General features: G+C 49.2%; 10 protein-coding genes across 10 annotated transcripts; 6 read left to right on the top strand and 4 right to left on the bottom strand.

Annotated features, from left to right (window-relative positions):
* Window positions 1-481: 481 nt before the first annotated feature.
* Window positions 482-1,294, bottom strand: N7455_003367 (ADP-ribosylation factor-like protein 2; the record flags this gene model as incomplete). The annotated part of the gene is made up of 6 exons (XM_040959303.2): window positions 482-613; window positions 679-759; window positions 820-965; window positions 1,013-1,029; window positions 1,078-1,188; window positions 1,236-1,294. The coding sequence occupies 6 exons, from the start codon at window positions 1,292-1,294 to the stop codon at window positions 482-484; spliced, it is 546 nt and encodes a 181-aa protein (XP_040810217.2).
* Window positions 1,295-2,582: 1,288 nt separating this feature from the next.
* Window positions 2,583-4,417, top strand: N7455_003366 (GNAT family N-acetyltransferase; the record flags this gene model as incomplete). Its single annotated transcript, XM_040959327.2, has 2 exons — window positions 2,583-4,225; window positions 4,288-4,417. The coding sequence occupies 2 exons, from the start codon at window positions 2,583-2,585 to the stop codon at window positions 4,415-4,417; spliced, it is 1,773 nt and encodes a 590-aa protein (XP_040810169.2).
* Window positions 4,418-4,979: 562 nt separating this feature from the next.
* drs1 (putative ATP-dependent RNA helicase DRS1) lies at window positions 4,980-7,501 on the top strand (the record flags this gene model as incomplete). Its single annotated transcript, XM_040959317.2, has 2 exons — window positions 4,980-6,746; window positions 6,800-7,501. 2 exons carry the CDS (start codon window positions 4,980-4,982, stop codon window positions 7,499-7,501), a joined length of 2,469 nt encoding a protein of 822 aa, XP_040810221.2.
* Window positions 7,502-7,900: 399 nt separating this feature from the next.
* N7455_003364 (putative C6 transcription factor) lies at window positions 7,901-10,442 on the top strand (the record flags this gene model as incomplete). The annotated part of the gene is made up of 6 exons (XM_040959332.2): window positions 7,901-7,972; window positions 8,029-8,099; window positions 8,168-8,543; window positions 8,603-8,684; window positions 8,739-9,525; window positions 9,581-10,442. 6 exons carry the CDS (start codon window positions 7,901-7,903, stop codon window positions 10,440-10,442), a joined length of 2,250 nt encoding a protein of 749 aa, XP_040810274.2.
* Window positions 10,443-10,928: 486 nt separating this feature from the next.
* On the bottom strand, window positions 10,929-12,726 carry N7455_003363 (uncharacterized protein; the record flags this gene model as incomplete). Its single annotated transcript, XM_065604470.1, has 4 exons — window positions 10,929-11,564; window positions 11,630-12,048; window positions 12,125-12,544; window positions 12,642-12,726. The coding sequence occupies 4 exons, from the start codon at window positions 12,724-12,726 to the stop codon at window positions 10,929-10,931; spliced, it is 1,560 nt and encodes a 519-aa protein (XP_065462961.1).
* Window positions 12,727-13,478: 752 nt separating this feature from the next.
* N7455_003362 (putative TIM barrel metal-dependent hydrolase) lies at window positions 13,479-14,468 on the top strand (the record flags this gene model as incomplete). Its single annotated transcript, XM_040959283.2, has 1 exon — window positions 13,479-14,468. The coding sequence occupies one exon, from the start codon at window positions 13,479-13,481 to the stop codon at window positions 14,466-14,468; it is 990 nt and encodes a 329-aa protein (XP_040810198.2).
* Window positions 14,469-14,832: 364 nt separating this feature from the next.
* N7455_003361 (uncharacterized protein) lies at window positions 14,833-15,257 on the bottom strand (the record flags this gene model as incomplete). Its single annotated transcript, XM_040959292.1, has 3 exons — window positions 14,833-14,889; window positions 14,958-15,022; window positions 15,086-15,257. The coding sequence occupies 3 exons, from the start codon at window positions 15,255-15,257 to the stop codon at window positions 14,833-14,835; spliced, it is 294 nt and encodes a 97-aa protein (XP_040810208.1).
* A 2,087-nt stretch (window positions 15,258-17,344) lies between these two features.
* On the top strand, window positions 17,345-19,211 carry glr1 (glutathione-disulfide reductase GLR1). The gene is made up of 3 exons (XM_040959349.2): window positions 17,345-17,756; window positions 17,816-18,651; window positions 18,717-19,211. The coding sequence occupies exons 1-3, from the start codon at window positions 17,374-17,376 to the stop codon at window positions 19,151-19,153; spliced, it is 1,656 nt and encodes a 551-aa protein (XP_040810261.2). The 5' UTR covers window positions 17,345-17,373; the 3' UTR covers window positions 19,154-19,211.
* A 1,520-nt stretch (window positions 19,212-20,731) lies between these two features.
* On the top strand, window positions 20,732-22,055 carry N7455_003359 (cobalamin-independent methionine synthase II family protein; the record flags this gene model as incomplete). The annotated part of the gene is made up of 2 exons (XM_040959301.2): window positions 20,732-20,990; window positions 21,088-22,055. 2 exons carry the CDS (start codon window positions 20,732-20,734, stop codon window positions 22,053-22,055), a joined length of 1,227 nt encoding a protein of 408 aa, XP_040810234.2.
* A 618-nt stretch (window positions 22,056-22,673) lies between these two features.
* Window positions 22,674-24,598, bottom strand: pbs2 (mitogen-activated protein kinase kinase PBS2; the record flags this gene model as incomplete). The annotated part of the gene is made up of 2 exons (XM_040959361.2): window positions 22,674-23,066; window positions 23,123-24,598. 2 exons carry the CDS (start codon window positions 24,596-24,598, stop codon window positions 22,674-22,676), a joined length of 1,869 nt encoding a protein of 622 aa, XP_040810248.2.
* Between the last annotated feature and the right edge of the window lie 1,148 nt (window positions 24,599-25,746).

Below are 25,746 nucleotides of genomic sequence, written 5' to 3'. Positions count from 1 at the left end.
TAAGGTAAAAGGGCTAAGGTGAACTCATAGTTGGGTCAAATGTGACCATTTTACGGAATAGTATTGGATATATCAGTTTGTGCCTTGCATATGCTAGGTTGTAACTCCATACGGAGTACACGGTACGTACTCCGTACTTCTCTTCACTCTTTGTAAAGTTCTACTCTAGCCTATTGGATATGAGCAGCCTAGTTCCTTTGCTACTTGGAACATTTACTAACTAGTTAACTAGATGGTCCTTTAGAACATGTAAGCAGTATTATAAAGGGTAAACATGCACTGCATTGAAGATTTTTAGAATATGACTGATGGCACGTTTAAATATAACTGGGGAGACAACACACTTTAACCCAATACATGGGTAGACGAAAATCTGAATTAAAATGAGACATTTTGACACACTTATGTAGGTTGTATTAGATGTTATTTGGTGTCAGTATGGATATCAAGAGAAGACACAGGCCGATTTCCCCCGAGTTCACTAATAAAGGAACAGTCGGTCCTTAGCATCTTGTACCACCCATTCCAGACCTTCATTCAGATTTGTGCCTGTCATTGCACTGCATGGCAAGATAGTCCACTTATGGGTTTTGATTGAATCCAAGTCGAGACGCTGCACAAAACGTTAGCCAAGTCCAGCAGACCTCACCGAATTCCAAAGGAAGAACTTGGACCTACTTCTCGGACCTCCTGCTCGCTCATGCAATGTTCCACATCTGTCTTATTCAAAAATACTAGTAAACTAGCTCCCGTAAGGCGCTGGTGGAATGGGTTCAGTTGACGCTTTCAAGATTTTGCGGGTGGGGACGTCATCCGTACCTCTTCGAGAAGCAGACCCGAGAGCTCCTGTCGACAATCGTCAACCCGGAGTCGATCTGTAGCATCGACAACCCAGACTAGCGTGTCAGTCTTTTCAAAATAGTTTTTCCAGTAGGATCGGAGTGTTTTTTGTCCTCCAACATCCCCTAATACTGTCAGTACCGGTGCCCACCAGAAACCTGGGTTGGCTCACATATGTTGAGTTTGTATCTGCGCCAAGTTAGCAGAGCTCGAGATATTAACGAGGTGGAAAATTACCCCATAAATTCAATTGTCTTGATAATAAATCCTAAAGTCGGGCTGACTGTCGTGACATCCTCCTCCATAATTCGCTTGACGATGGTCGTCTTGCCGGCATTATCAAGACCCCTGCAATCATTAGCATCTCGGTCCGAACGATCGGTCAGAGTCCATACAGCATCAATATACGCATTTCTTTATCCTTTAAGCGGGCTTTTCGAAGTATAGACAACATGGTTGCGAAAATACCCTGCTTGGTGCTGTTTTGGGGGGAGTTGGAAAAGGAAAAATGCTGGCCGGCTCCAGATGGGGTTTGGTCGTGTGTATGGATCGGCCGATATTATATTTCTCCCCATTACTACAATGTGACTTTCCGTTCAAACATGTCTATCTGAATGTGAGGTTGGTGTATATTTTGCTAGATTGATTTTCCAAAGGGCACTGTATCGGACTCCAGGCTATCCCGAAATTCAAGGCTTTAGATCACTTTATCTGAATACAAACATTCAGCTATATATGATAAATATATAGCAAAGGTTATATATTGCAAAGTCCATTTCACAAAATAAGCCTCTTGATGCTTTTCCCCCTCTATCCAGAAAGATTGAGGAGGGGGACAGGATGCGTATAAAGACGACGACTAAACAAGGACTAAAAGACGACCAAAAAAAAAAGACACGACAAGGCCGCATAAGTGGCCGCCTATTCTTGTACATACATATATATATTTATATACTGCAAACAGACAGACCAGAGGTCATGCTGTCACCTCGAATCTTTGGATCATTTGTATCAACTTCATCCCCTTGACCTTCCTAGGTCTATTCAGACAGATATCACAGTAACCAGCTTTCGAAACTCCAAAGCAGTATTTGAATGAAGTATTGTCGAACCGCTTCTTTAGATGAGAGGGAAGAACATAAGTGGATAATCGGATAATAGGAAATTGTGAAGGTAACCTGAAGTGTGACTTTGAGAGGAAAGGTTCGAGGTTTCCCAGTCCCCCAACCTTTATGATCCTCTCTCTCTCTCTCTTCCCCTCTCCCCTCCCTCCCTCTCCCCATATCTCCCTCTTCACTCTTTCCACTCATCACCTCTCCCACCTTCATCTCTCACACCTTTCATCACTTCGTTCGTTTCATTTCCTTGCTCCAAGTATCCACAACGCTGAACGTGCTCTGTAGTCAACTCTCGCCAGAGAACTGACTGCAACACACCCAATCATTCAGGTACGCTTGCTATCAAACATTTTTACGCTGCACCCTTTGAGGAACAAACACGAGGCCCCCCCAACTGACATATGTGCGGAACAGGCACAATTGCAAGCCCTGCCCCAACTGGGTTCGCAGAGCTTCGCAACTGCTTCCTTGCTTGCTGATTTCACATGACATTAAAGAAAGCGAGAGGGTGACCAAGAATAGACCAAAGAAGAATCATGGCAATGATATTCGAGAATCCTAGCTGACTTGAAAAGATCTATCAGAGACACCGATTCAATTCATCGTGACCTAGTTCATACCACAATGGCAGAAGAAATCGAAATACCTATGTCATTCCGTGGTAGGACTGCTGTCTATCGAAAGCCGCCCAACAAGTTCAACAAACCAAAATCGACGATGGCCCTGAATGGCTCTAGCTCAGTTTCAGCCATGCTTCATGTTTTCGAATCCATGGACGAAATGGAAAGAAACAAGCTGATACAGAGCATAGAGAATCTGAGCTGGACAAAAACTTGGGATTTGACCAAACAGTTTGACAAACAGAGGAGAGAGAAGATGCCTGTGCAGCAGGCTCTGTTCGGCATGGAAAACGAGAGTCACTCTTGCCCTGAGATGCTTCCCGCAGCAAGGGATGGGCCTGGTGTCGATTTGGACAGCGTTGTCTATCAGTTGCTCGCAAAACCCAGGACTGTCGAAGGCGTTGAGGAACCTGAGCCATGGGCAACAGCTGACCCGCCCGACTGTATTCCTGACGATGAACATGAAGAAGTCAAAAAGACGGTCAACAATGTGGAGTTTCGGACCCAGTGGGATGCCCGACGCAAAAGGCAAGCAAAGGCATACAAAAAATCTCGTCGTATCTTCCCAATCGTCCAAAATGACATCCTTTCCTTCACATCGGACTGCCACAACGCTGTTTACAAGCCGGAGCGGTCTCTTCTTGATGACTGGAATTTGGACATCCAAGAAGGAGATGATCAATGGCACGAACTCAAACATAGAATTACATCGTTTGATCTCCCCAACGCGAGTGTCAGAAAGCAGTTCCGCACCTGGTGGGATCAGCTTCCGGCAGGACACCAAGTCGACATCTATCACACTGCCTTCTTTGACGGAACCGCGATACCCGACGGACAGTCTTCTATGTTTCTGCCCGACATCAAGCATATTCCCACACCTAGGGACGTGAAAGACGAGCAGACACGCCTGCATTGGCACGAGACATCGGAAGGCTACGTATACAACCTGGGGAAGATCAACAAAAGACGAAAGAAGAAGGAACAGGAACACCAAGAGCACCTGCGTCGCACGGCGGCTTACCGTGCCTGGCTAGAATTGCCACCAGATTCAAAGGTTGTCCCACCCGGCATCTATCTGCGTCCTGCAGAGCAGTGTGACGCTTCTTCTATTCTTGAAATAATGAACTGGTATGCTCAAAACTCAGCTCTGAGCGGTGAAACCCGATCTATGGAAGTGAATGACGTTTGCGAGCTTCTTCAATTTTGCCGAGAAAACAACTTCCCCTTTGTCGTTGCTGCCAGACGTCCACCAGAGCGCCTATGTCGCAACCAGATCGACCCTGTGGTTGGCTATGCCTATGTCGAATTCCATCGACGCGGCAAGAGCGCTGACAAGCACATGGGTGAGCTGCATGTCTTTGTCAAAGAAGATAGCAAGAAGCAGCACATTGGAAGGGCACTTGTTGATATGCTCCTCTCTTGTTTTGATGTGACATATGGACAAAGCAAGGATTACGAGTTTGACCAAACTGGTACAGTGCAGTACGGCGCGGGCTATGGCCGTTCCCTCACAGCAATGGTTTGCGCCATTGCAACATCCCCGGAGGCTCCAGAGGAGCATACCTGGATCAAGAAGTGGTTGGAAAGGGACTTCGGCTTTGAGGAAAAGTGCGTATTTGAGAATGCGAGAGTGAAGAGTGGCAAGAGGTACGTCTTGTTTTTGCTCTTCACTTTCATCTTGGATTGTATTTGCTAACACATATTCTTAGTTTGGACCTTCGATACATGGCTCGTCGTATCGGGGCCCCATATTTGAGCGATGGGGTCAATGGCCGACCTCAGGCTCAAGCCCAGCCCCAGGGGAGTGGTACTCAGTCTGCGATACTCAACTACCTCTGATGGGCCTGCGAATGAATGATGTGGAGACTATGGAGGGAATTATCTTCGAGAAATCTGGTGACAGGGAGAAAATGACGGTCTGGAAGGGGAAAAAAAAACAAGTTGAAAACAAAATGAGACTACTATGACAGGCACATGGTCTATCTAGGATGTCTCACCAAAAAAGGTCGATGTGTGAAATGGCATACGGGGGATATCAAGGGGAGAAGGAATACCTACATAGGTAGGTAGTTAATCGAAAGTGTATGATTATATTAATTCTTCCTTAATAATAACCTTGGAATAGAGTGATGTTCAGTGAAGCAAGCAGCCTTGGAAGCAAGCAGCCTTGGAGTAGAGCTGGTGACAATCAGGCAGCTCGAAGCGGACTGATTATGTCATCATAAATTTTCTTGTCACCGCCCGGGTAACTTTTTTTCGCATGTTGATCCATTTCTTCTCGGCGAGATTGAGTTGCATGCACAGTGTTCGGGGGTCTTGGATTTTCTACTGAGACTGTTTGAGAGAGTGTGGAAGACATACAACTACCAAATACATACTGGAATTTGCGCCAGCCTTCAAAATGGCTCCTCAATTGGCGAAGCGGAGTTCCGCCAAAGACGATGATTTCGTATTCACACTCTCCGACGACGAGAACGAAACCCGTTTCGAAGAAGAAGATGACGACAACGAGATGCAGGGCGATAATGCGCCAGCATCAGACAACAAAAAGCGCAAGCGCGAGGTCGAATCCGTCAAGCCCAAGAACAAGAAGCAGAAGCAGCTGGAAAAGCAGCAATTGAAAAACGCCAAGAAGAACAAGAAGAACGCCGAGCCTGCACCCGAACCTGAATCGGAAGAGGAGGAGGAGAATGATGATGGTGCAGCGGATGCAACAGAAGACGACGGCGTTTTGAACCCCGAGTTCGAGTTCGATGTTGGCGGTATTGCGAACCGTGGTGTCACTGAAGGCTTCGATGGCTGGGGTATTGATGATAACGAGAAGAAGCGCTCCGGGGACAAGAAGGCTGTCGATATTGACGACATCATTGAGCGGAGGCAGGCCAAGAAGGATGAGGCTGCTGCTAAGAAGCAGAAAAAGCAGGCTGCCGAGAAGGAAGAGAGCGCCAGCGCATCTGAAGACGACCCTGCATCGGGTGACGAAATGCCCGTTGACTTCGAGGATGATGAGCTCATGGCTGACGACGCCTTCGGCATGGGCGCAGACGGCGAGGAGGAGAGTGATGCCGAGGGCCCTGAGCCTGGCTCTGGGGATGAAGATGAGGAGGACGATGAGGACAAGGATGAGAATGAGGACTCCGATGACGATGCTGCATCAGACAACGACTCTGTCGCCACACCCGTTGGTCACCCCGACGACATGGGCTCAGACCGGGAGTCCGATGTAGAGAGCGAGGTGGACGAGGAGGAAGCAGAGAAGCGCAAAGCGTTCTTTGCCCCCGAAGAAAAGGTCGACACCAAGGCCAACATGGCCAAGATGACTTTCCAAGAATTCAATCTTTCCCGCCCCATCCTTCGAGGTCTCGCTGCAGTTGGATTCACAGACCCGACTCCTATCCAGCGCAAGGCGATTCCCGTTGCTCTGCTGGGTAAAGATATCGTCGGTAGTGCCGTGACTGGTTCAGGAAAGACCGCTGCCTTCATTGTTCCTATCCTCGAACGTCTCCTCTTCCGTCCCCGGAAGGTTCCTACAAGTCGTGTTGTGGTTCTGATGCCCACTCGTGAGTTGGCTGTTCAGTGTTACAACGTTTCCGTCAAACTGGCCACCTTCACAGACGTCACATTCTGTCAATTGGTTGGTGGTTTCAGTCTTCGTGAGCAGGAGAATGTGCTCAAGAAGCGCCCCGATGTTATCATCGCCACCCCCGGTCGTTTCATTGATCACATGCGCAACTCGCCCAGTTTCACAGTTGATACCCTGGAGATTCTTGTTCTCGATGAGGCCGATCGTATGCTTGAGGATGGTTTCGCCGATGAGTTGAATGAGATTCTCACCACGATTCCCAAATCCCGCCAGACTATGCTGTTCTCTGCGACTATGACAGACTCAATCGACAAGCTTATTCGTGTTGGTATGAACCGCCCGATGCGCTTGATGGTTGATGCCAAGAAGAACACTGTATCCACCCTTATTCAAGAGTTCGTGCGTCTCCGTCCCGGACGGGAGGACAAGCGTCTCGGTTACCTCTTGCACCTGTGCAAAGAAGCCTACACGAAGCGCGTTATTATCTTCTTCCGACAGAAGAAGGAAGCTCACCGCGTTCGTATCATTTTCGGCCTATTGGGCTTGAAGGCAGCAGAGCTACACGGTAGTCTGAGCCAAGAGCAGGTATGTTCAAACAACTCTTGTCCTATATCTACAACCACTAACTTCGTATACAGCGTATCAAATCCGTCGAAAACTTCCGAGATGGCAAGGTTGCCTACCTTCTCGCCACTGACGTTGCGTCTCGTGGTCTGGATATCAAGGGTGTCGAAACCGTCATTAACTACGAGGCTCCCCAGAGCCACGAGATCTACCTGCATCGTGTTGGACGTACAGCCCGTGCCGGTCGCTCTGGTCGTGCATGCACGATTGCCGCCGAACCTGACCGCAAGGTCGTCAAACTTGCCGTCCGCGCAGGTAAGGCCCAAGGCGCCAAGATCGTCAGTCGTGTGATCGAGCAAGCCGTTGCCGACAGCTGGGCGCAAAAGGCCGAGGATATGGCCGACGAGGTGGCCGAAATCTTGCAAGAGGAGAAGACCGAGAAGCAGTTCTCTCAAGCTGAGATGCAATTCACCAAGGGTGAGAACCTCATGAAGCATGGTAACGAGATCATGTCGCGGCCGAAGCGGACATGGTTCGAGACCGAGAAGGACAAGAAGGTTTCTCGCAAGCTGGGTGCCGTTGAGTTAAACGGTCCCAATACCAAGAAGAGCAATGTCAAGCTTAGCAACAAGGACAAGAAGCGTCTTGATGATTCGCAGATGAGACACGATGGTAATATCGGATGGAAGAAGGGCAAGGGTGATGCAGAGTCTGCTAAGGACCCCAAGAAGGGCAAGGGTAAAGGCAAAGGAGGATTCAAAAAAGGGAAGAAATAAGGGAACTGTGAATCGTGTATACAATTGAATACCATGCAAATAGCATTTGAAGCATAACTAATTGTCTTTATATCCTATATCACCTATATCACCTATATATCACTATACCTATAACCTGTAGTGGGGCCTAGATCCCTCGGGAGGTACGTAAGGTCCTAAGTTGGAATCTCATAACATCCCCCACCAATGAAAGTCTCCGCCCTACTCCAACTCGACCGCGGGAGCTCAAGCTGATTCGACGTCAATACTATTTCATTCTCATAAGGCTTAATCCCCGCGCCCCACGTAGGGGGCCAAAAATCTTCTCTCCTATTTTTATCTTTTTCCTTTTCTTTCATTTTAACATCTTTTTTCGGGGAGTATATCTCGAATTGGGATCTTGAAAAGGAGACACTTGGAATGGCTGAGCCTCCCAAGACGAGTCTCCCCCGGAAGAGCGCCTTCTCATGCGAGGCCTGTCGTAAACGCAAGGTGCATGCGGATCCCCTCGGACGAAGCCCGAGATTGCCGAGCTAACTACTCACCAGGTTAAATGTAACGGCGCTAGTCCGTCATGTTCGCGATGCGCCGCGCGCAGCGAGCAGTGTGTGTATAGCTTGTGAGTCTCAATTACCCCTCTTTATGCTGTCCTATTATTGCAATCGCTGATTATTTTCTCTTTCAAAGAGCCCCGACATTATCGTACACGAAACAGCTTGAGGCTAGGGTAGCGCAGTTGGAGGATGCTTTATCGAAGCGCGGCGAGGGGGAAGAGGTGCGGAAGACAAGATCGCCGTCGTCGGCTGCGTCCAGTCCGAGCGGACCGAAGATAAAGATCGACCCCGATGCTGAAGATCTCACCCGGGCATTTGATGGTCTCAATGTGGAAAATGACGGTCGGGTCTCATTTCACGGGCCGACTAGTTTGTTCCAGCTGCCTAGTGGGGTGGTGAATGAAGCCGCGTCGACTTCGCATTACGCGCAAGAATTGGAGGGTCGCAAAGAGCGGCTTGTTAATAACGCATGGCGGGAAAGAGCATTCGAGCAAATGGCTGCGATGCCGGTATGGGCTCTGGTGAATTGGATTGTTTGAAGGATGCAAGTGCTGATACACTTCTGCAGGAGCCTTTCCAGTATCTTCTCGACTCACATTGGTGCTGGATCCAGCCACTGTGGAATTTTGTCTACCGTCCTGCATTTACACGTCTGTCCGACCTTGCCATTTCAGACGACATATGACACTAACCTCTCCTAATAGGTGATATGAAAATCAATGGGGCTTATTACTCGGACGTCTTATTAAATGCCATTCTTTCTCACTCGGTACGATGGTGTAAAGCCGAGCCTCAGGTTGGTCCGCTTCTGGACTCCTATGATGGAGGTGCACAATTCTCCCATCGTGCATTGACTGGGGTGTTCGACTCCCTCAAAGTTGGTTATGCAGGCATCCCGACCATTCAGACATTACTCCTTCTCAGTGCCCAGGAATGCGGCCGTGGAAATCGAACGCAAGCTTGGCTATACAGTGGCATGGCCTTCCGGCTGCTGGACGACTTGGGTATCTCCATCGACAGCCGGAAATATTCAGGATCTGCTCATTTGAGTGATGAGGATATTGAAATACGCAATCGTCTATTTTGGAGTTGTTATTTCTGGGATAAGGTGGTTTCGCTGTACTTTGGCCGGGCGCCAACGATGCAGCAATCCCACGTTAGCCCGCCACGTATGATTCTCGATGACACCGCTGAGATCGAAATATGGACACCTCATGGGGTAGGCTTCACTGACGGTGCCCACTATCCACCGACGCAGGCGCATTCAACGTCATGTTTCATGAAGATGTGCGGTCTGGCGGAAATCTTGAACCAGATTCTAATCCACATATATGACCCAATCCGCCGAAGCACGGACTCTGAATTCTTTGATTGTGTTCAGGAGCAGGCCAAGAATCTAAGTGACTGGTGGGATGAGCTACCTGACTACTTGAAATTGGCGGCGGTAGATCTTCCTCCATACTCACCACCCAGCCATATCGTGATCTTGAAGTATGTGCTCAATCCCGCGTAAATTGGAACATGGTGCTGACTGAAATTCTTCTAGCTGTTTATATCATACTATCAACATCCTTCTCCACCGACCAATTCTCTGCTCTCGAGAGCTATTGAAAGCCCGCCCGGAGGCACACGACTCGACCCATCTTGTACAGTGCATGGCATCAGCAACATCAATCCTATCTCTCTTCGATCTATACCGCCGTACATTCGGCGATAGTCACGTCGTCCTCTCTCTTGCATACAGCATCTACACGGCAGCGTCGATTTTCCTGCTCGAGATCCAAGCCCTGAAGTACGCCGCACCGGGAACCCTAGACAAGCTCAAATTCTGCATTTTCGCCCTTGAACGAGTCAAAGCCGCGAACCCCGTTATCACAACAGCCCTCAGCCTCATATCTCTGGAGCTTCAAAGACTCCAAATCAACATCCACGGACCAATGCCCGCGCCTATTCCTAAAACCGACCAGGAACACCAACATCACCAATCCCCACCTCAACACCACCCTCATCCCCACCACCCTCAACACAGCCAGTCCCCGTCAGTAGGCAGTAACCGATCCCGCCACGTCTCTCCAGGCCAGCATCACCAACCTCAAGCATCGATAGCCTCTCAAGCCCAAACCACCGGCCCTGAAAACCCGCCTCTGGTGAGAACCTATAATAATTTCCAGCACACAGGGCCGGGTTTCAACATCCCGCACTCGAGCGAAATGCCCCAGCTGCCGCCTACACACTTGCTGGGCGGGATGCCAAACGCCGTCATGACGATGGATGACCCCGGGTCCTACGAAATTGCGCCTGAGGTATATGAAGCATTCTCGTATGCGCAGCCGATCACGACGAATATGACGCCTATGACGCCTATGACGCCTGTCTTTGAGCAGGGCTGGGGTGGTCCGTCTCAATGATCTTGTATAACGTCACTCGGACCTGGTTTGGAAGCTGGTTCTTTTTCCCTCTTCTCTCTGCTCACCTACTCTGTTCTGCTTTCGTGATTCCCAAATGCACCTAGAATTAGCAACCTACCAAGATCGGGGTCAATCCGATATAGATATATCGCTTCAGCAGCCAATGATATAACATGTATTTCCGTGTGTGCATCCATGTAGCCAGCCTTGCAAGCTTCACCGTATTAATGGTATGTTCCCTGTCATTTACTGGGAAGAGAAGGTGTCTCTACGGCTTCTTGTTATAGGAAGAGGCTCTAGTTTGATATAAAAAAAAATAGACTGGATATCTTGGAATCATGAAAATAGAAATAATCGAACCGCTATCAAAGTCAAACACGAGCCAAATAATAACAAATAGGGTATCAGTAAATGACAAGCATATGTATCAATAGGATGCCAAAAAAGAAACGACGAAAAGAATCATCACAAGGAGGAACCGCCAGACTACAAAACACGACTGTCCTTCGACGCAACATTCTGCGACATATCAGCCGGTGAAGCAAGATCCCACTCCCTCGGCCTAGCTCGCCACCGCAGATACCACGGCCCATCAAACAAATCCCCCATCCGCTCAATAGGCACACCCTTCGTCTCGGGCATCCAAACACCAAGGATAACCAGCCCAGAGAAGCAAATAAGCGCCCAGAAGAGATAAGCACCCCAGACATCAAGCGAGACAAACATATTCGGGGTAACACGCACAACAGCAAACTGGAAGAACCAGTGCAGCGCCATACTAATCGCATAACTGACGTTGCGGATGCGCGTTGGGAAGATCTCCGTGCCGTACAGGTAAGGTACTGTGCAGAGGCCGATGGACCAGCCGACGGCGTAGATGAAAACGGAGGCGACGGCTGCGTTGGAGGCGTCCTTGTTGTCTGCTGAGCCTGGGCGCAGGCCCATGTATATACCCATGTAGATGTGCGCGCAGAGCTGTAGGCTTAGTCCGACGAGGGTGCAGCGGCGTCGACCGAGGAGGTCGATTAGACCCCATGCGAAGGCCATCGTGAAGATTAGTTTTACTATCCCATAAGCGCCGGAGGAGACGAGGGAATTTCCGTTGCCCTTTACGCCGGCGTACTGTTTCACATATGTTAGTGTTTCGTTACTTATTGTAGCTGACAATTGTCTTGAAATTGACGTACCTGGAATATGGTCGTTACGTAGTATGTGATCCCGTTCCCGCCGGTCCACTGAGCGATGGTTTGCATGGCGATTAGGAGCCAGAAGCGCTGTCGGTAATTCGGGTTCGTCTGTGTCTCTTTGAATATAGTCCAATGAGAGACAGATGCTAAGTCTGTCGCTCGCTCCCGCTCCCGTGCATCGATAATCGCGAATTCCTTTGTGATTTCGGGATCATCGATAGCCTTGCCACGTAGCCGTGCCAGAGCCTCTAGCCCTTCCAGGTGAAGCTGTTTCGAAACGAGATACCGCGGAGTCTCAGGGCAAAGGTACGACAGACCATATGCAATCCCGACAGGAATTAAAGGCACAGCCTGAACTAGGCGATATTGGGTTCGCGTGGTCGCCATGTGAACACTGGCACCATAGTTGATAAAGAACCCTGTAAATAACGCATAATGAGTCAGATTGGGGCCCAATACGTACGCAATGTACGATATATAGAGGGTAAAGCTTACCCAGGGCCAGAAATGCCAGTAAGAATACCATGTATATCCCCACCACTAGACCTCTTGTCTTAGCAGGGGCTATTTCGGTCAAATACAATGGCGCTGTCACGGTTAGAGCGCCCGCGCCTAACCCGGCCCATATGCGACTAAACAAGAGCAGTCCGTATATACCGGATGCGAATACTTGGATCAATGTCCCGGTTGCCCACACGATGCATGCTAGGCGCCATACCACCAAGCGCCCGAGTCGATCATTGAGATCCAAGACTATTAGGGCACCCAGTGCTGCACCTAGGACATTGAAGGAGGTAATGTTCGCTTTTCTGTTAGCTAGCTCGGTCTCGTCGATCCCCCGGTGTATAGTGAGGTCGTAGTCGGACTTGAAGGACGGGAGGGAGACACTGGCGCTATAACCACCCTCGTCATAACCTGCGGAGGACAATGCGTAATTAGCAAATGTTACTATTAGTAGTTGTCACTAGTAGTTGTCGTAGATCGTTGTCCGATAAACTAGACTGGAATGTACCTTTGGGAACCCCGCCACAGGCAATGACAGCAATCACAAGGGCGTAGTATGGATTGGTCGACCATTGTGATGTGATCCATCGCATGGCCCCTAGTATAAGCGAGCTGTGGGGGCTGATAGCAATAAATCCGGGGGCAGTGAAGTGCGATCTCGAGGAGTGGACAAGTGAGGAAAACCGGGTGGTCGGCATCCGAGCTAAATAGAGGTTCGGTCAACATCCGAACTTGGTACTTTTTTTTGGTCAATCTGTCCTACTTTTCCCATGTCTCAGGACTTTGGGCAATTGCTGCAATGCATAGCCTATATTGCATTTTGTATTATTACTTTCTCGCATTACAATGACTTCCAAGTGAATCCACATTTTAATGTCGGATCGCGCCGCAGCTATCCACTTTTTGGCTCCGCTTGACGGCTCCTCAGCTCATTTAACAGGCCCAGATGACGGCTTGAGGATTGGAAGCGACCCTTGACGGACAACTTCCGAGCTCAATTTTCCCCTGTATCTGGTCACAAGCGTGCTGGGTGTTGGCGGGTGGGTCGCACAAGCGCTGTACATCGTACTCCCTACATATTGTGCTGCTCGGACACAGCCGAAGAGTGCTTTTTATTTAAAAAAACGCTGCATTGCAGGCACTTAGATCAACGTCGACGCACGTTGAGCGGTGAAACTAGCATGTTTCTACCTAGGTCATGTCTTAGGGTGACACCGCTTTGCTGGAGCTGGTCCTCTGTGAGTATCTCCCTAGTGCTTTATTTTGGCCTTTTTTCTGTACCTCTGCCAACTCGCTTACTATTGGGAACCGGCCGCTGTCTTCATTTGCTTACTATCTATTCGGGATGCTGACCGCTGCTCAGTCCAAGACCAATGTACTTCACGGGCCTTCATCGATATCGTTTGATGTGCTTTCCACTCGTTTAGAGCAACGGCGTTTAACACATGCCTCATCCGCAAGTCTATCACTCAAACAGAGACTCCCTCCCAAGTCCTGGGATAGCCACATGCATGTTGTGGAACCCGAGCGATTTCCCGTCTCTCCAACAGCGGTATATAAACCCACCACACATACGCTGCCCGAAGCTCTCGACTTCTCGTCCGGACTAGGTGTTGAGAATCTCGTATTTGTGCAGCCCTCGGTTTATGGTACGGACAATTCATGTTTATTAGATGCCTTGCGAGAACTTGGGCCCTCGCGCGGCCGAGGAATTGTCGTGGTTGACCCTGGCACCATTAAACCAGACACTTTAAACGAATGGCATACCCTCGGAATCCGTGGACTGAGAATCAACCTTCAGTCTGTAGGGAAAACGATGGACAAGAACGAGCTGGAAGAGACATTACTCCAGCATGCTGAGCTTGCCCGGCCTCTCAACTGGATCATCGAGATGTATCTTCCCCTTAGGATGGTCTCGATGGTCGAGTCAATCCTCCCACGACTAGGCGTGCGCATCTGCATCGACCATTTTGGCTGCCCCGAGCTCGCGTCGTGGGACGGTGATAGACCGGCTTTCAACCCCTACACGCTTCAAGGGTTCTCGTCCTTGATCTCTCTTCTTCGCGCAGGGAAAACATATGTTAAGATGTCTGCGCCGTATCGACTCAGCAAGGACCATCAAATGCGTGACCTTCAGGCTATGGCACGCGAGTTCTTGTCTGTTGCGCCTAATCGGGTTATCTATGCCACTGATTGGCCGCACACTCGATTCTCCCGTGTTGATATCAGCCCATTCACTGAATGCTGTTTGGAATTATGCGCGGCCAGGCCCGGCCTAGCGGAGCGTTTGTTTCGAAGGAACACGGAAGAGATGCTTGGGGTAGTCTCCGATTGATGTGGCCGCCTTTATCAAAGATTGACTGTGTATAGCATCTTCGGCGCCGGGGTTTTGGAGTTTGGCGATCCTTTTTCTATCATTGCCTGTTTTGTGCACTTATTTATATAACTTGACCGGTTCACTTATTCTGTTATTTCCTGGCCTAGTCTCCTAGAGATAAGTATTCTTAAACATCATAACAGATTGGGCCCGCGTCACAGGAGACCGTCATTCATCCAAGCATCAGAAGCGAAGTGTGATATATGTTCGATGTCTATTCACTTGAAGTTGTTGACATAAAACGCCGGGGCTCATCTAATTTCTCATGTCGCCTAGTCATAACGCGATTGTATTCAACTGTGCCTTCATATCCTTCTCCACTCTAAACATCTTCCGCGTCCTGGAAGATAACATGCCCAGTACAGATCTTCTTCGCGCCCTGGGAAAAGTAGAAGAGATCAAGTTAGGAGAAAATCACAGACCTAAATTGACCGGGACGAAACTCACAATAGTATAACAACACGCTGGCCGAGACTGATCCTCACACAGCTGAGGCTGGTCCAATTGATCACCTAGAAAAGTAGACTGTTAGACAAACCCCTAGTCACCAAATAGCACGGTATTGTTATACATACAGTCCGTTGCCTCATTTGCCTTCGAGTTTCCCCGTGCAGGCGCCATATCACGGCAGCAGAAGGGCTGCTGAACCATGCCGGTGTGGTCCTCAGCGAAGTTGCAGTGCATGTTGATCTTCTTGGCCGAGACCAGCGACAGAATAGCAGCGAAGGCGAGGGCTGAAACACGCATTATGGCAGTGATGATATGGTAGCTGGTGGAAGATCGGTTGGCGTGATATCGAGGTGATGCGAACGTGCTTGGGAAGATCAGCTCAGGTATACCCCAGGAGAGGATTCTTCTAGGGCAAGATTTCGTCTAATGAACTAGGACTACGAAGGAGAACTCGAGCGGCGAGATGCCTTGCTCCATTGGCCGGCAGGGCGGGTTCCTGGGTTGTGTTTTGTTTAGCCAGGTATGAAGGCCACTCATGGTTGCTTTCATTGGTAGATGGGAGGCGCGGTTGGTATCTCCTTGCATTCTTCATTCTCCGTGAATGTGGAGGTTTTGAAATGTTATGGTTTACTCGACAGGGGCTGCTCTCTATTAAGTGACGGAGTAAGTATAGCTAGGGGTGAAGCAGTAATGTAGATCATTGTTGTCGGGGTCGGCTGGGTGCCTTCATGAGCTCATTACGCGACCCTTGGAAATGGATACTATCAAGGGATGTATGAGAGGTTGTCCGGTAATAATGTTCCTTAGATTGAAACCCGTTAGGGCTATATTTAGATGGATTTGATACACATTATCACATCAAGCTTGGAAAAGACCAACCATTGACTTGGGCATGTCCAGTCCACCTTATAATAATCGGGACCTGCCGAGGCTCATGCAGGTACCACGTGTAATATTTGGGTGTTCTCACTTGCCAACCAAAGTCCATAGTGTTTAATGTCCAAAAACCACAGCCCACGGGGCTTAATGTTCAAATATGGTTGCCTGTCCAGCGTATCAAGAGTGGACTGTGGGCATCCCTTTCTATTTGTTGACTGCCCAAAATGCCTTCGTATGTTGAGTCAGGTGATGTTTTGTTGAGGCCCCAACGCAGTTACCTAAGCAGATAAGATAAACACACCGCCCTCCCCGGACTCTCTCATACTCCCAGAACCCCCTCCTTTTCAGATCTCTAGACACATCACTACATCACTGTGCTATTGTACGTCTTTGAAAACCATGAAACGCAACTCCTCAGCACCAGCCGACATGGAACGTTCTGTCTACATTCCTCTTTGCTTCTGCCTCATCTCTTTTGCCGTTATCGCATATACCCACTAGTCATCCGCCCGCGATAGCGTTCTGCCCCAACAGCGCCCTCGACGAAGATGAAAGGATCACTCACTGTGGCCCTGAATTCTAGAGTCTGGGATGCCTCTCCCTGCGAAACACTCTTGCCTCCTATTCTTGTCTAGTAACACAACATACGAGTCAATCTCCGGTTCTCATACTACCTTCAACATTTGAAGGCTGCCCCTCCGTCGCAAACAGAATGTTACCGACAGAGTAGCAGCATTGTGTGGATTGAATGATCTACAAGTCACCACAATATACTTGCTCGATCCTTCTCCACGCAAATATTCACCATCCTTCTTCCACGCCCCGAACTGCCGTCTAGTCCTTGGCCCAATAGACTGGCTACATATATCACTCCGATTGGATATTGTGACATGGAGCCAGGATATACATAGGCTCAGACTTGATGGCTTCTTCTTTTACATTCTTCGCATTTTGATACCCTCTTCCCTGTTACTGTCATACTCCGACCAACAATCTTCAGATTGATAGGGCGGGGCCCTTTCCTCGCTGAAACATCTTTCAACATTCATTGGCCTTCATTGGTTTCAATCAAATCTTGACTCATTCCAGTGCTTCAACCCTGGCTCTTGAGTTACGAGTTGTCTGATCGATATTATTTCCTTGTGTGCTCCCTCGAGTTTGATTCTGGAGTGCTGGTCACTCCCTGTCGCTCTTTCGTGATTTTCCTATACCCATACATCATATATACGATCTACGAATTCAATAATCTTACATGTCAAAGGTGTAAACAAAGTGTAGATCTCGAATGGAATAATAAACCAAAAGCATCGTATCAAGTTTATATCGACCTCTCAAGATCCCAAGATCAGATGTGGGCACCTGCCCGGATCTAGATCTGATCACGTAATCACTGCTGAGAAATCGCCCGCGGTGACGGAAGAACCAACGCGCATTAACGAACCCCGATATCGTCACCACAGCCGTTGTGTTTTTTCGGTCCCCTCTCACCTCAGCCTGTATATAATTACCCCTCTTCCCCTCTTCCCCTCTCTCCATGCTCTCCCGCTCCATCCAATCATCCCGGATTAGCTTTCGAGCCTCTTCATCTCTGACCCGGTCTTCTGTCGGTCAAATCCGTCCTGGTCGTTTGACCAATCGAACTCTGGCGACCATCAACTCTCCCCGATCCACCCCTGCAGACTCAATTGCTGCCAACTCTCGTCTCTCTACAATCTCTCGACACTTTTCTTCGTCCTCCAACCCTAAGAACCAACAGTCATCCAATATGGCTCCCGTCGAAACACAGCAGTATGACTACATCGTCCTCGGCGGTGGTAGTGGTGGCAGTGGAAGTGCCCGCCGCGCAGCGGGTTGGTATGGCAAGAAGACCCTAATCGTGGAAAGCGGGCGGTCTGGTGGTACCTGTGTCAATGTAGGGTGAGTACAAGGTGTAATGCTGGCATACTTCATTGATGCTTTTTTCTGACAACATTTAGATGTGTCCCCAAGAAGATGACATGGAACTTTGCGACCATCAACGAGATGCTGCACATTGGAAAGAGCTATGGTTACGACATCCCCGATAACATTGCTATGAACTACACCCACTTCAAGAACACCCGCGATGCCGTTATCAAGCGACTGAACGGCGCATACGAGCGCAACTGGGGTCGTGAAGGAATCGACCTCGTCCAAGGTCGTGCTGGCTTCGTCGAACCCCACACCATTGAGGTCAAACTGGCTGATGGCTCCGGCACCGCCCGCTACACCGCACCTCACATCCTGTTGGCGACCGGTGGCCGGCCCAGTCTCCCCTCCGTGCCCGGCGCCGAGCACGGTATCACTAGCGACGGATTCTTCGAGTTGGAAGAGCTTCCCCCGAAGATCGCCGTTGTCGGTGCTGGCTACATCGCCGTTGAGATTGCTGGTGTCCTTAATGCCGTTGATGTTGAGACCCACATGTTCATCCGCGGCGAGAACTTCCTGCGCAAGTTCGACCCTATGATCCAGAAGACTATGACTGATCGCTACGAGGCCGCCGGCGTCAATCTTCACCGCAACCACGGCGGTTTCAAGGAGATTCAACTCATCCGCGATGGCAAGGGCAAGGATCGCCTGCTTAAGCTCATTGGCCATGATGGCTCTGAGCTCGAGGTCAACGAGCTTCTCTGGGCTGTGGGCCGTGCCCCGGAGATCGAAGACCTGCACTTGGATATCCCTGGTGTTAAGCTGAATGCCGGCGGCCACGTCGTGGTTGACGAGTACCAGAACACCTCAGTTGAGGGTGTCTACGCTCTCGGTGATGTGACCGGTCAAGCTGAGCTGACTCCTGGTGAGTTGCAATATCCACCTTTGCTTTTTTTTAAAAAAAAAAGATTTACTGACTCAATTCCGTAGTTGCCATCGCTGCCGGCCGCCAACTCGGTAGCCGCCTCTTCGGCCCTCCCGAATTAAAGCACTCCAAGATCTCCTACGAGAACATTCCTACAGTCGTCTTCTCACACCCTGAGGTCGGCTGCGTCGGTCTCACCGAGCCCGAGGCCCGCCAACGCTACGGCGATGACAAGATTAAGGTCTACCACACCAAGTTCACTGCCATGTTCTACGATGTTGGCTTGTCTCCCGAGGAGAAGGCCAAGAACCCCACCGAGATGAAGATCATCTGCGCCGGTCCCCAGGAGAAGGTTGTCGGTCTGCACATCCTCGGTCTTGGCGTCGGCGAGATGCTGCAGGGCTTCGGTGTCGCTATCAAGATGGGTGCTACTAAGCAGGACTTTGATAGCTGCATTGCTATCCACCCTACTAGTGCCGAAGAGCTTGTGACTATGCGGTAATACTGTTTCAGAAGAGAAAAATAAGAGATATATGTGAATAATAGTCTAGAATATTCCGATATTTATATGATTTTAATCTTTTGTTCTTGAGTTAGTATATCCCTCAACGGAGCTAAATGACCACATTAAGATCCCTCGTAGAGTGATATCCCTCCATCCTTCTGTTCGACAAGTATAATGTCACATGCAAAAGAGCAAGCGATGTATATTTATTCTCAAATTAATCCAAATAAACAAACGAAGAGACCGCCCTGGCAAAGACTCAAAACTCCACATTATTAATGGTAGCTCAGTGACGACCTCAGGAAGGAGTCACTTAGGGCTTAGAAAGGTTGATAGAAGTCTCGACATTCAACATGTTACATATTTATGGTAGTGGGGATTTGAGAGGTCAAAATTGGGACCACAACAACATTACTTACCGAATTTCTACCGTAGATACAAAATCTAACCATCAAATTTTATAATCTTGGAACCAACACACTTCCAAGCTTCCAAGCTTACTTCCAAGGTTGTCCATGAGTGGAATAACCCCAGGGCACCGCCTCGCGATGAGTAATCACACACAAACTCCCCATGGAGGGGCCATCTGCCAGGTGCCCCGCACACAAGATTATCCTTTTGATCTTCTCATATCTCTTCCTAAAGTTTTCACCTGAACTACTGCCAATTGTCAAGCCAATTACCATGCCAGATACTGCACAAAAATAAGACGATTAGCAGTACGCAGCAACCCAAACGACTTACTGACATCGCCCACGTGTGTCATCCAAACCGGTAGGCGGTACAATTCTGCCCCGAAATGGGTGTTATATTGAACTTTAAGGAAGTCCTTTCGCCCTTCGGGGCATATGGTCAAATGAAAATATACAGAGAAGATTAGCATGGCCCCTGCACTAAGGATGACACGCTCAATCAAAGAGAAGCTACCTATTTTTTTTTTCTTTTACATGTCCTTCATTGTGGAGGTAAGGTGAAGCTTTTTGTCTATATCAAGAGGTACAATTTTGCTATTTCGATATTGGGAAAGCACGTGCCATTCTCCATTCTGCACGGTCGGTGTTCAATTTACACTATGCGCGAATGCAGAACTGACTTTGAATATTTACCAATGTGATATTTTTTCAAATTTTCTATTTGGTAGTGTTGAATCTGTTGTAGTAAAAATTAGTAGTACATATCTGCTAAATTTTATAGTTTATAGCGTATGTGGGGCTCTTTTCTTTTTCGTAGCCGTGGAGGCGTCTGCAAGCTGATGTTCCAGGTTGAGGAAGAGGGTCAAAAATATAGCAAAAGGTATTTCCGCATCTAGCTGACATATGACAGCCACATCTCTCTATATTTACAGTATATCAAGCGAAAAGAAGGAAAATAGACAGTCGCAAGTCTCCTAAAGAGCCCCATTATTGGCACCACATTAGCCCCGCATAATAAGAGCCTCCACATGGAGAAGAGCGGGCAAAAAAAGGGAGCTTGGGATGCCCCCCTTATGAAATATGGAATTTCCCCAGTTAAATCATTTTTGTACCAAGAAACTCTCCTGGAACAGGATAGCTTTTTACCCAGCAATACAACATCATGGCGAACAAGCTTAAAAGCGCTCCACCCTTCCGGGCTGAGCAGATGGGCTCACTACTACGTCCAGACAACCTGATTGAGGTGCGCGAGAAGATTGCCGATACCGGAATCTCCGCCGAAGCTGCCGGACTGCCTGCCATCGAACAAGAAGCCGTCCGCGAGGTCGTCAAGATGCAGCAAGACCTTGGGTTCAAGGCCGTTACTTCTGGCGAGTTCAACCGCACCCGATTCTGGGGATTGATGTGGGATGAGTTCCAGGGTAAGTGATAAGACTTGGTTGTATCCAAATATATCTACATACAACAATGGAAACAAACAACAAAGCGAAGAAAAACACAAACTAAACCAACTCCCAGGAACAATCCGCCTCCAAAACGCCGAAGCCGCAATGTTCAGACTCTACCACCCAGACGTGGTAAGTCTGATTGAAAAGGACCACAAAGTGATGCCCGGCGACTCTGTGATCGCAGCCAGCAAGTTATCCCACAGCACCTCAACCTCACAGTCCAACCTGCACGAGCTGCGTCTGGTGCAGGCGTCGTTGCCGCAGAGCGAATGGGCCAATATCAAGCTGACGATGATCACGCCGGCGTGGTTCCACATGCGCTACAAGCAAGGACGTGCGTACACGGCTGATGCCTATTCTAACGATGCGGAGTACTTCGCCGACGTTGCGAAGGTGTATCGTGCCGAGCTGGCGTCGCTGTATGCGGCCGGTCTGCGGAACGTGCAGTTTGATGATCCTGGTATGGCTTATTTCTGCTCTGCGGCGTTCCGGGAGGGCTGGAAGGCCGATTCTGATAACGAGGGGTCCGTGGATGATTTGTTGGATGCTTATATTAAGCTGTACAATGATTCGCTTGTTGGATTGCCTGCTGATATGCATACGGGTATTCATCTTTGTCGGGGAAATTTTATTGGTGGGCGACACTTCTCTGAGGGATCGTACGATATCATTGCGAAGAAGTTGTTTGAGGACTTGGATGTTGATACCTTCTATTTGGAGTATGACACTGAGCGGGCTGGGGGCTTTGAGCCACTGAGGTTCTTGCCGAAGAACAAGAATGTTGTGGTTGGGATTATCAGTACCAAGTTGCGTGATTTGGAAGATAAGGAGGCTATGAAGGAGCGTGTTTACTCGGCTGCTGATTTTGTTGCTGAAGGGTCTGGGGAGACTAGGGAGGAGGCGCTCAAGAGGGTTTGCATCAGTCCACAATGTGGGTTCAGTACCCATGAGAGTGGATATCCTCTTCTTGTTGAGCATCAGAAGAAGAAGTTGAGTCTGGTGAGGGAGATTGCGGATGAGGTCTGGGGAGAGGCTTGAGAATGGTGATTCTGCTTGAGAGATGAGTTCTTTGCCAGTTTCAACAGCAACAAGAACTTCGGGGGTATGTATATATGTATGGTCCGTATTCAACATAGTTTTTGATAAGCACTTATGAACAGCTTACTAGCAAAGCATTAAAATGGAATCGTTTCAATTGAAAGACCGATAGACTACAGTGACTGCATCTATAAAAAATGATACCCTATCAAGAATGTTTACAAGGCCAAGTAGAGCACTTGCGTCGGAGGCACGGGAAAAAGTCACACATGCAGTTCAAATGCAGGAAATTCGGAAACATCAGGTAACATGTATGAAAATGTGTTCCTTGCGCCTGATCATGTGAAGGCCGGGTGCAGTAAATTATCCCCAGTTCATTCAGAAAACCAAATGCTCGTAGATCCAAATGGAGATTTGTTGAAATAGTCTCAAATCACACGCGGGCAATGACCATGCCGGCGGCCAGACCACGCCCCAAAAGGACCCCAAACGCCAGAACATTGGCGTATTGGCCTGGTGGAATCAATAGAGATGCAAATCGTGGTAAACGGCGCCTGCGCCGTGAAAGTGCCCCCGGAGAAAAGGAGGATGCAATATTCAAAATAGCTGGTGGCAAGCTCAGTCATTTTGTGACGGAGCATGAGGATCACCCCCGGAAGAGCCTGTGCCGACCTGATCCAGCGCGACGGCGTGAAGTGCTGGTTTCTCGGAAATATGTAGCAGGCCATCTTCCTTACGCTTCATTTGCGTTTTCACCCACTCGGCCACTTCTTCATCCGCTGTGATAGCGGATGAGGCGGCATCGCCGGAGCTGGGCTCCTCGGGTGGTGGGGCGCTGTCACCGCCTGACTCGGTTGGTGGCTGCATGAGAGGGGCTAACCAAGGGTGTCGGAGTAGCATGTTGTAAGTTGGTCGGTTTTTCGGATTCTTATCGAGACAGGCCCGTACGAATGCGTGCGCTTCTGAAGAGAATCCATCGGGTAGTGTTGGAGGATCTCCATGGACGATAGCCTAAAACGGAGAAGGTTAGAATGTTGAACTTGGAACACTGTTGTCAGGGTACTTACGTGTAACTGGCTGAAAATGTTGTTGAACGTTTCCGGTGGGTACGGGTATCGGCCCATAGCGCATTCAATGATGGATAAGCCTAAACTCCAAACATCGCTCTGGACGCTGTATGTACCGGCACTCGGCGCTCCCGACTGTTGCATTCCGCCTCCCGCGATTCGTTCAGGTGCCATATAACTCTGGCAACCAATATTGGTCTTCGCAATACTAGAGACCAGGTTTCCGCTGACACCAAAGTCGCAGATCTTGACTTGACCCCTGCTGTTGACAAGGACATTGGTTGGCTTCACATCGCGGTGAATAATATTGTGGTCCTCCTTCAGTGATTTCAATCCCATGATGGTGGACAGAGCCACCTTCCGCAGAATGTTCTCGGGAACACCGCCTTCGTAGAGCTTGTCAATCGAGCCGCCATCCATGAACTCGACACACATGTAGACGGCACCTTCCTGGAAAAAGGCTCCGTAGAAATCAATGATGAACGGAGATATACAGCGGTGTAGAATGTCCAACTCCATAATGATTTGTGCAAACTTGGCTTCGTCCAATTCCAAGCGAATTTCCTTCATTGCCATGACTACGCCCGAGAGGTCGTTCGACCCAGAATCTGGACTCGGTTCATCGTGGCCTGGAGGACGACTGACAATGCCACCCAGCCCGAGACCTGGCTTTCGTAGATGCGGGCGAGAGTGTCGAACCTTATAGACTGTTCCATAATTACCCTTGCCCAACTCTTCCAAGCGATCAACTTCATCCAGAGAGATCTTGAAGCTGTGACCTGACGAGAATTCGACACCGCCTCCGTGTAACAGAGCTTTGTTTTTGAAGTTCAGAGTGCCCTCTTTCGTGTCGATGAACTCGGAGTATTTGCTGAAGGCAGACTCCCCATTTGGTTCGCCCGGCTTTTGATCTGTACCTCCTGCAGGAGTGGGAGGGCCGGTGATATCCGATAGCTTGAGACCCGGCTTTGCGCGCTTCGCTCCTATCCCTCCCGGCCGAGGCGACAAAGTGCCAGGGCCAGTGCCGGGGACGGAAGTGGAAGATGGCCAATTTTGAGGACTGGGTCGTGCAGCACCGGGAGGCGTGCCAACAGCAAGTGCGCCCCCTGCACCATTTCCTTGAGCCATGGGAATCTGCCCCGTCGATGCAGTAGTATGTGGCTGCGGAGCACCTTGGCGGGATAACGAGAATGCCTTCATTTTTGCCATAATGTCTTGATTTAATCCACCGGTCCCTTGTGAACTCATCGATGGCTTGGGGTGTGGCGAAGTCCCAACACCGCGCCGCGCAGCATTGACCTGACCTAGGTGTGTAGAAGAGGCAGATAGCCCAGGTCCCGAAGATTCGCGGGAGGGAAGGACAACGGGGCTAGAGGTCTGACGGGGAAACAAAGGAGCAACCGTGGGATCGCTAGGGGAGGGAGCATCGGCTTCAGGCGCGACAGCCTCAGGGGCGAAGTCTCGTTCATCAGCCATGGCGAGATGAAGGTGGGCTATCGGGGACGAAGTTGAGCCGACACCAATGGCCGGTGTGATCGCTGTAATTATGCCGTTTTGGACTTGGCTGCACCGGATGGCAGCGCTGTGATAGAAAAAAAAAGCAAAAGCAAAGACGACAAGCGAAAGCGAAAAAGGGTGATCTAGCGGAGGGAGAAAGGAGGGGCAGAAATAGGTGAAATCGCAATGTGAAGTCACTTCGGGCCGCGATAGAACGTGGGGAAAACCGATTTCAATACGTTGTATTGTATATTTCTGGTATTTTCTGGTATTTTCTAGTGTTTTTTAATATACTCAGTCTTTTTCTTTCTATCTCTCTATATCTATATATCTATATATGTGTATATCTCTTTCTTGATATCTATAGATGGTTGTTTTCTTCTATTTCATCATTTATATCTATTATCTATGCTTGTTTTCTCTCTCTATTATTATGCGTAGTGAGGGAATTCAATCTCCAACCGGGCCGCTACACCAGCCAATCACATGACGCCAATCGACCAAAAGCAGGTTTTCTCCGTGTTATCCCCTTCGTCTGCCGTGTTTCGATTAGAGAAGTGGCTTCATCATTTGGATATGACATTCCTGTGTAGCTGACGACAACCTGAATCCCTGTCATTGTTTATCCGGTTTTCTATGTCTTTTGACGCCCATTCGAAAGAGCATGCCAAGACGTTTCCCGGGTCTGACAACCCCAGCCGTGGAACGGCATTGGAAGCCAAAGTACCGCTAATCCAGTACTCTCGGCCGTGCTGACCCTGGACCTCATTGCGAGTCGTTGACTCATCCTACTCCACTGTTATCCCGGACATGGCCGGTTGTTGGCTCGGATAAGCGGTTCCATCCCCCGGGGCCGACTGAACTCGGGACCTTGTTTCCAAGTTGGGGAAACAGCTTAACCCGGAGCACGTTCCTTCGACCCGGGACAAGATAAGGTTCGATTGATTAACCTACTTTGCTATACATAGTACGCCGCGTTCAGTATACCTATCGCTACGATTGCGATCAAACAGATGAAGGTATCGAAATTGTACCTGGAAATAGACGGCTTGAAATAGCGGGGCAAAACGCCTTCGGGCACGGAGCGTCTCATTCGAGGTCTGAGCCCGACGTTGAAATCGCCTTTA

The sequence above is a fragment of the Penicillium solitum genome (genome assembly GCF_028829755.1).
Source record: "Penicillium solitum strain IBT 25940 chromosome Unknown utg000001l_segment0_segment0, whole genome shotgun sequence".
Classification (NCBI taxonomy): domain Eukaryota; kingdom Fungi; phylum Ascomycota; class Eurotiomycetes; order Eurotiales; family Aspergillaceae; genus Penicillium; species Penicillium solitum.
This window is presented reverse-complemented; position numbering and strand designations above follow the sequence as displayed.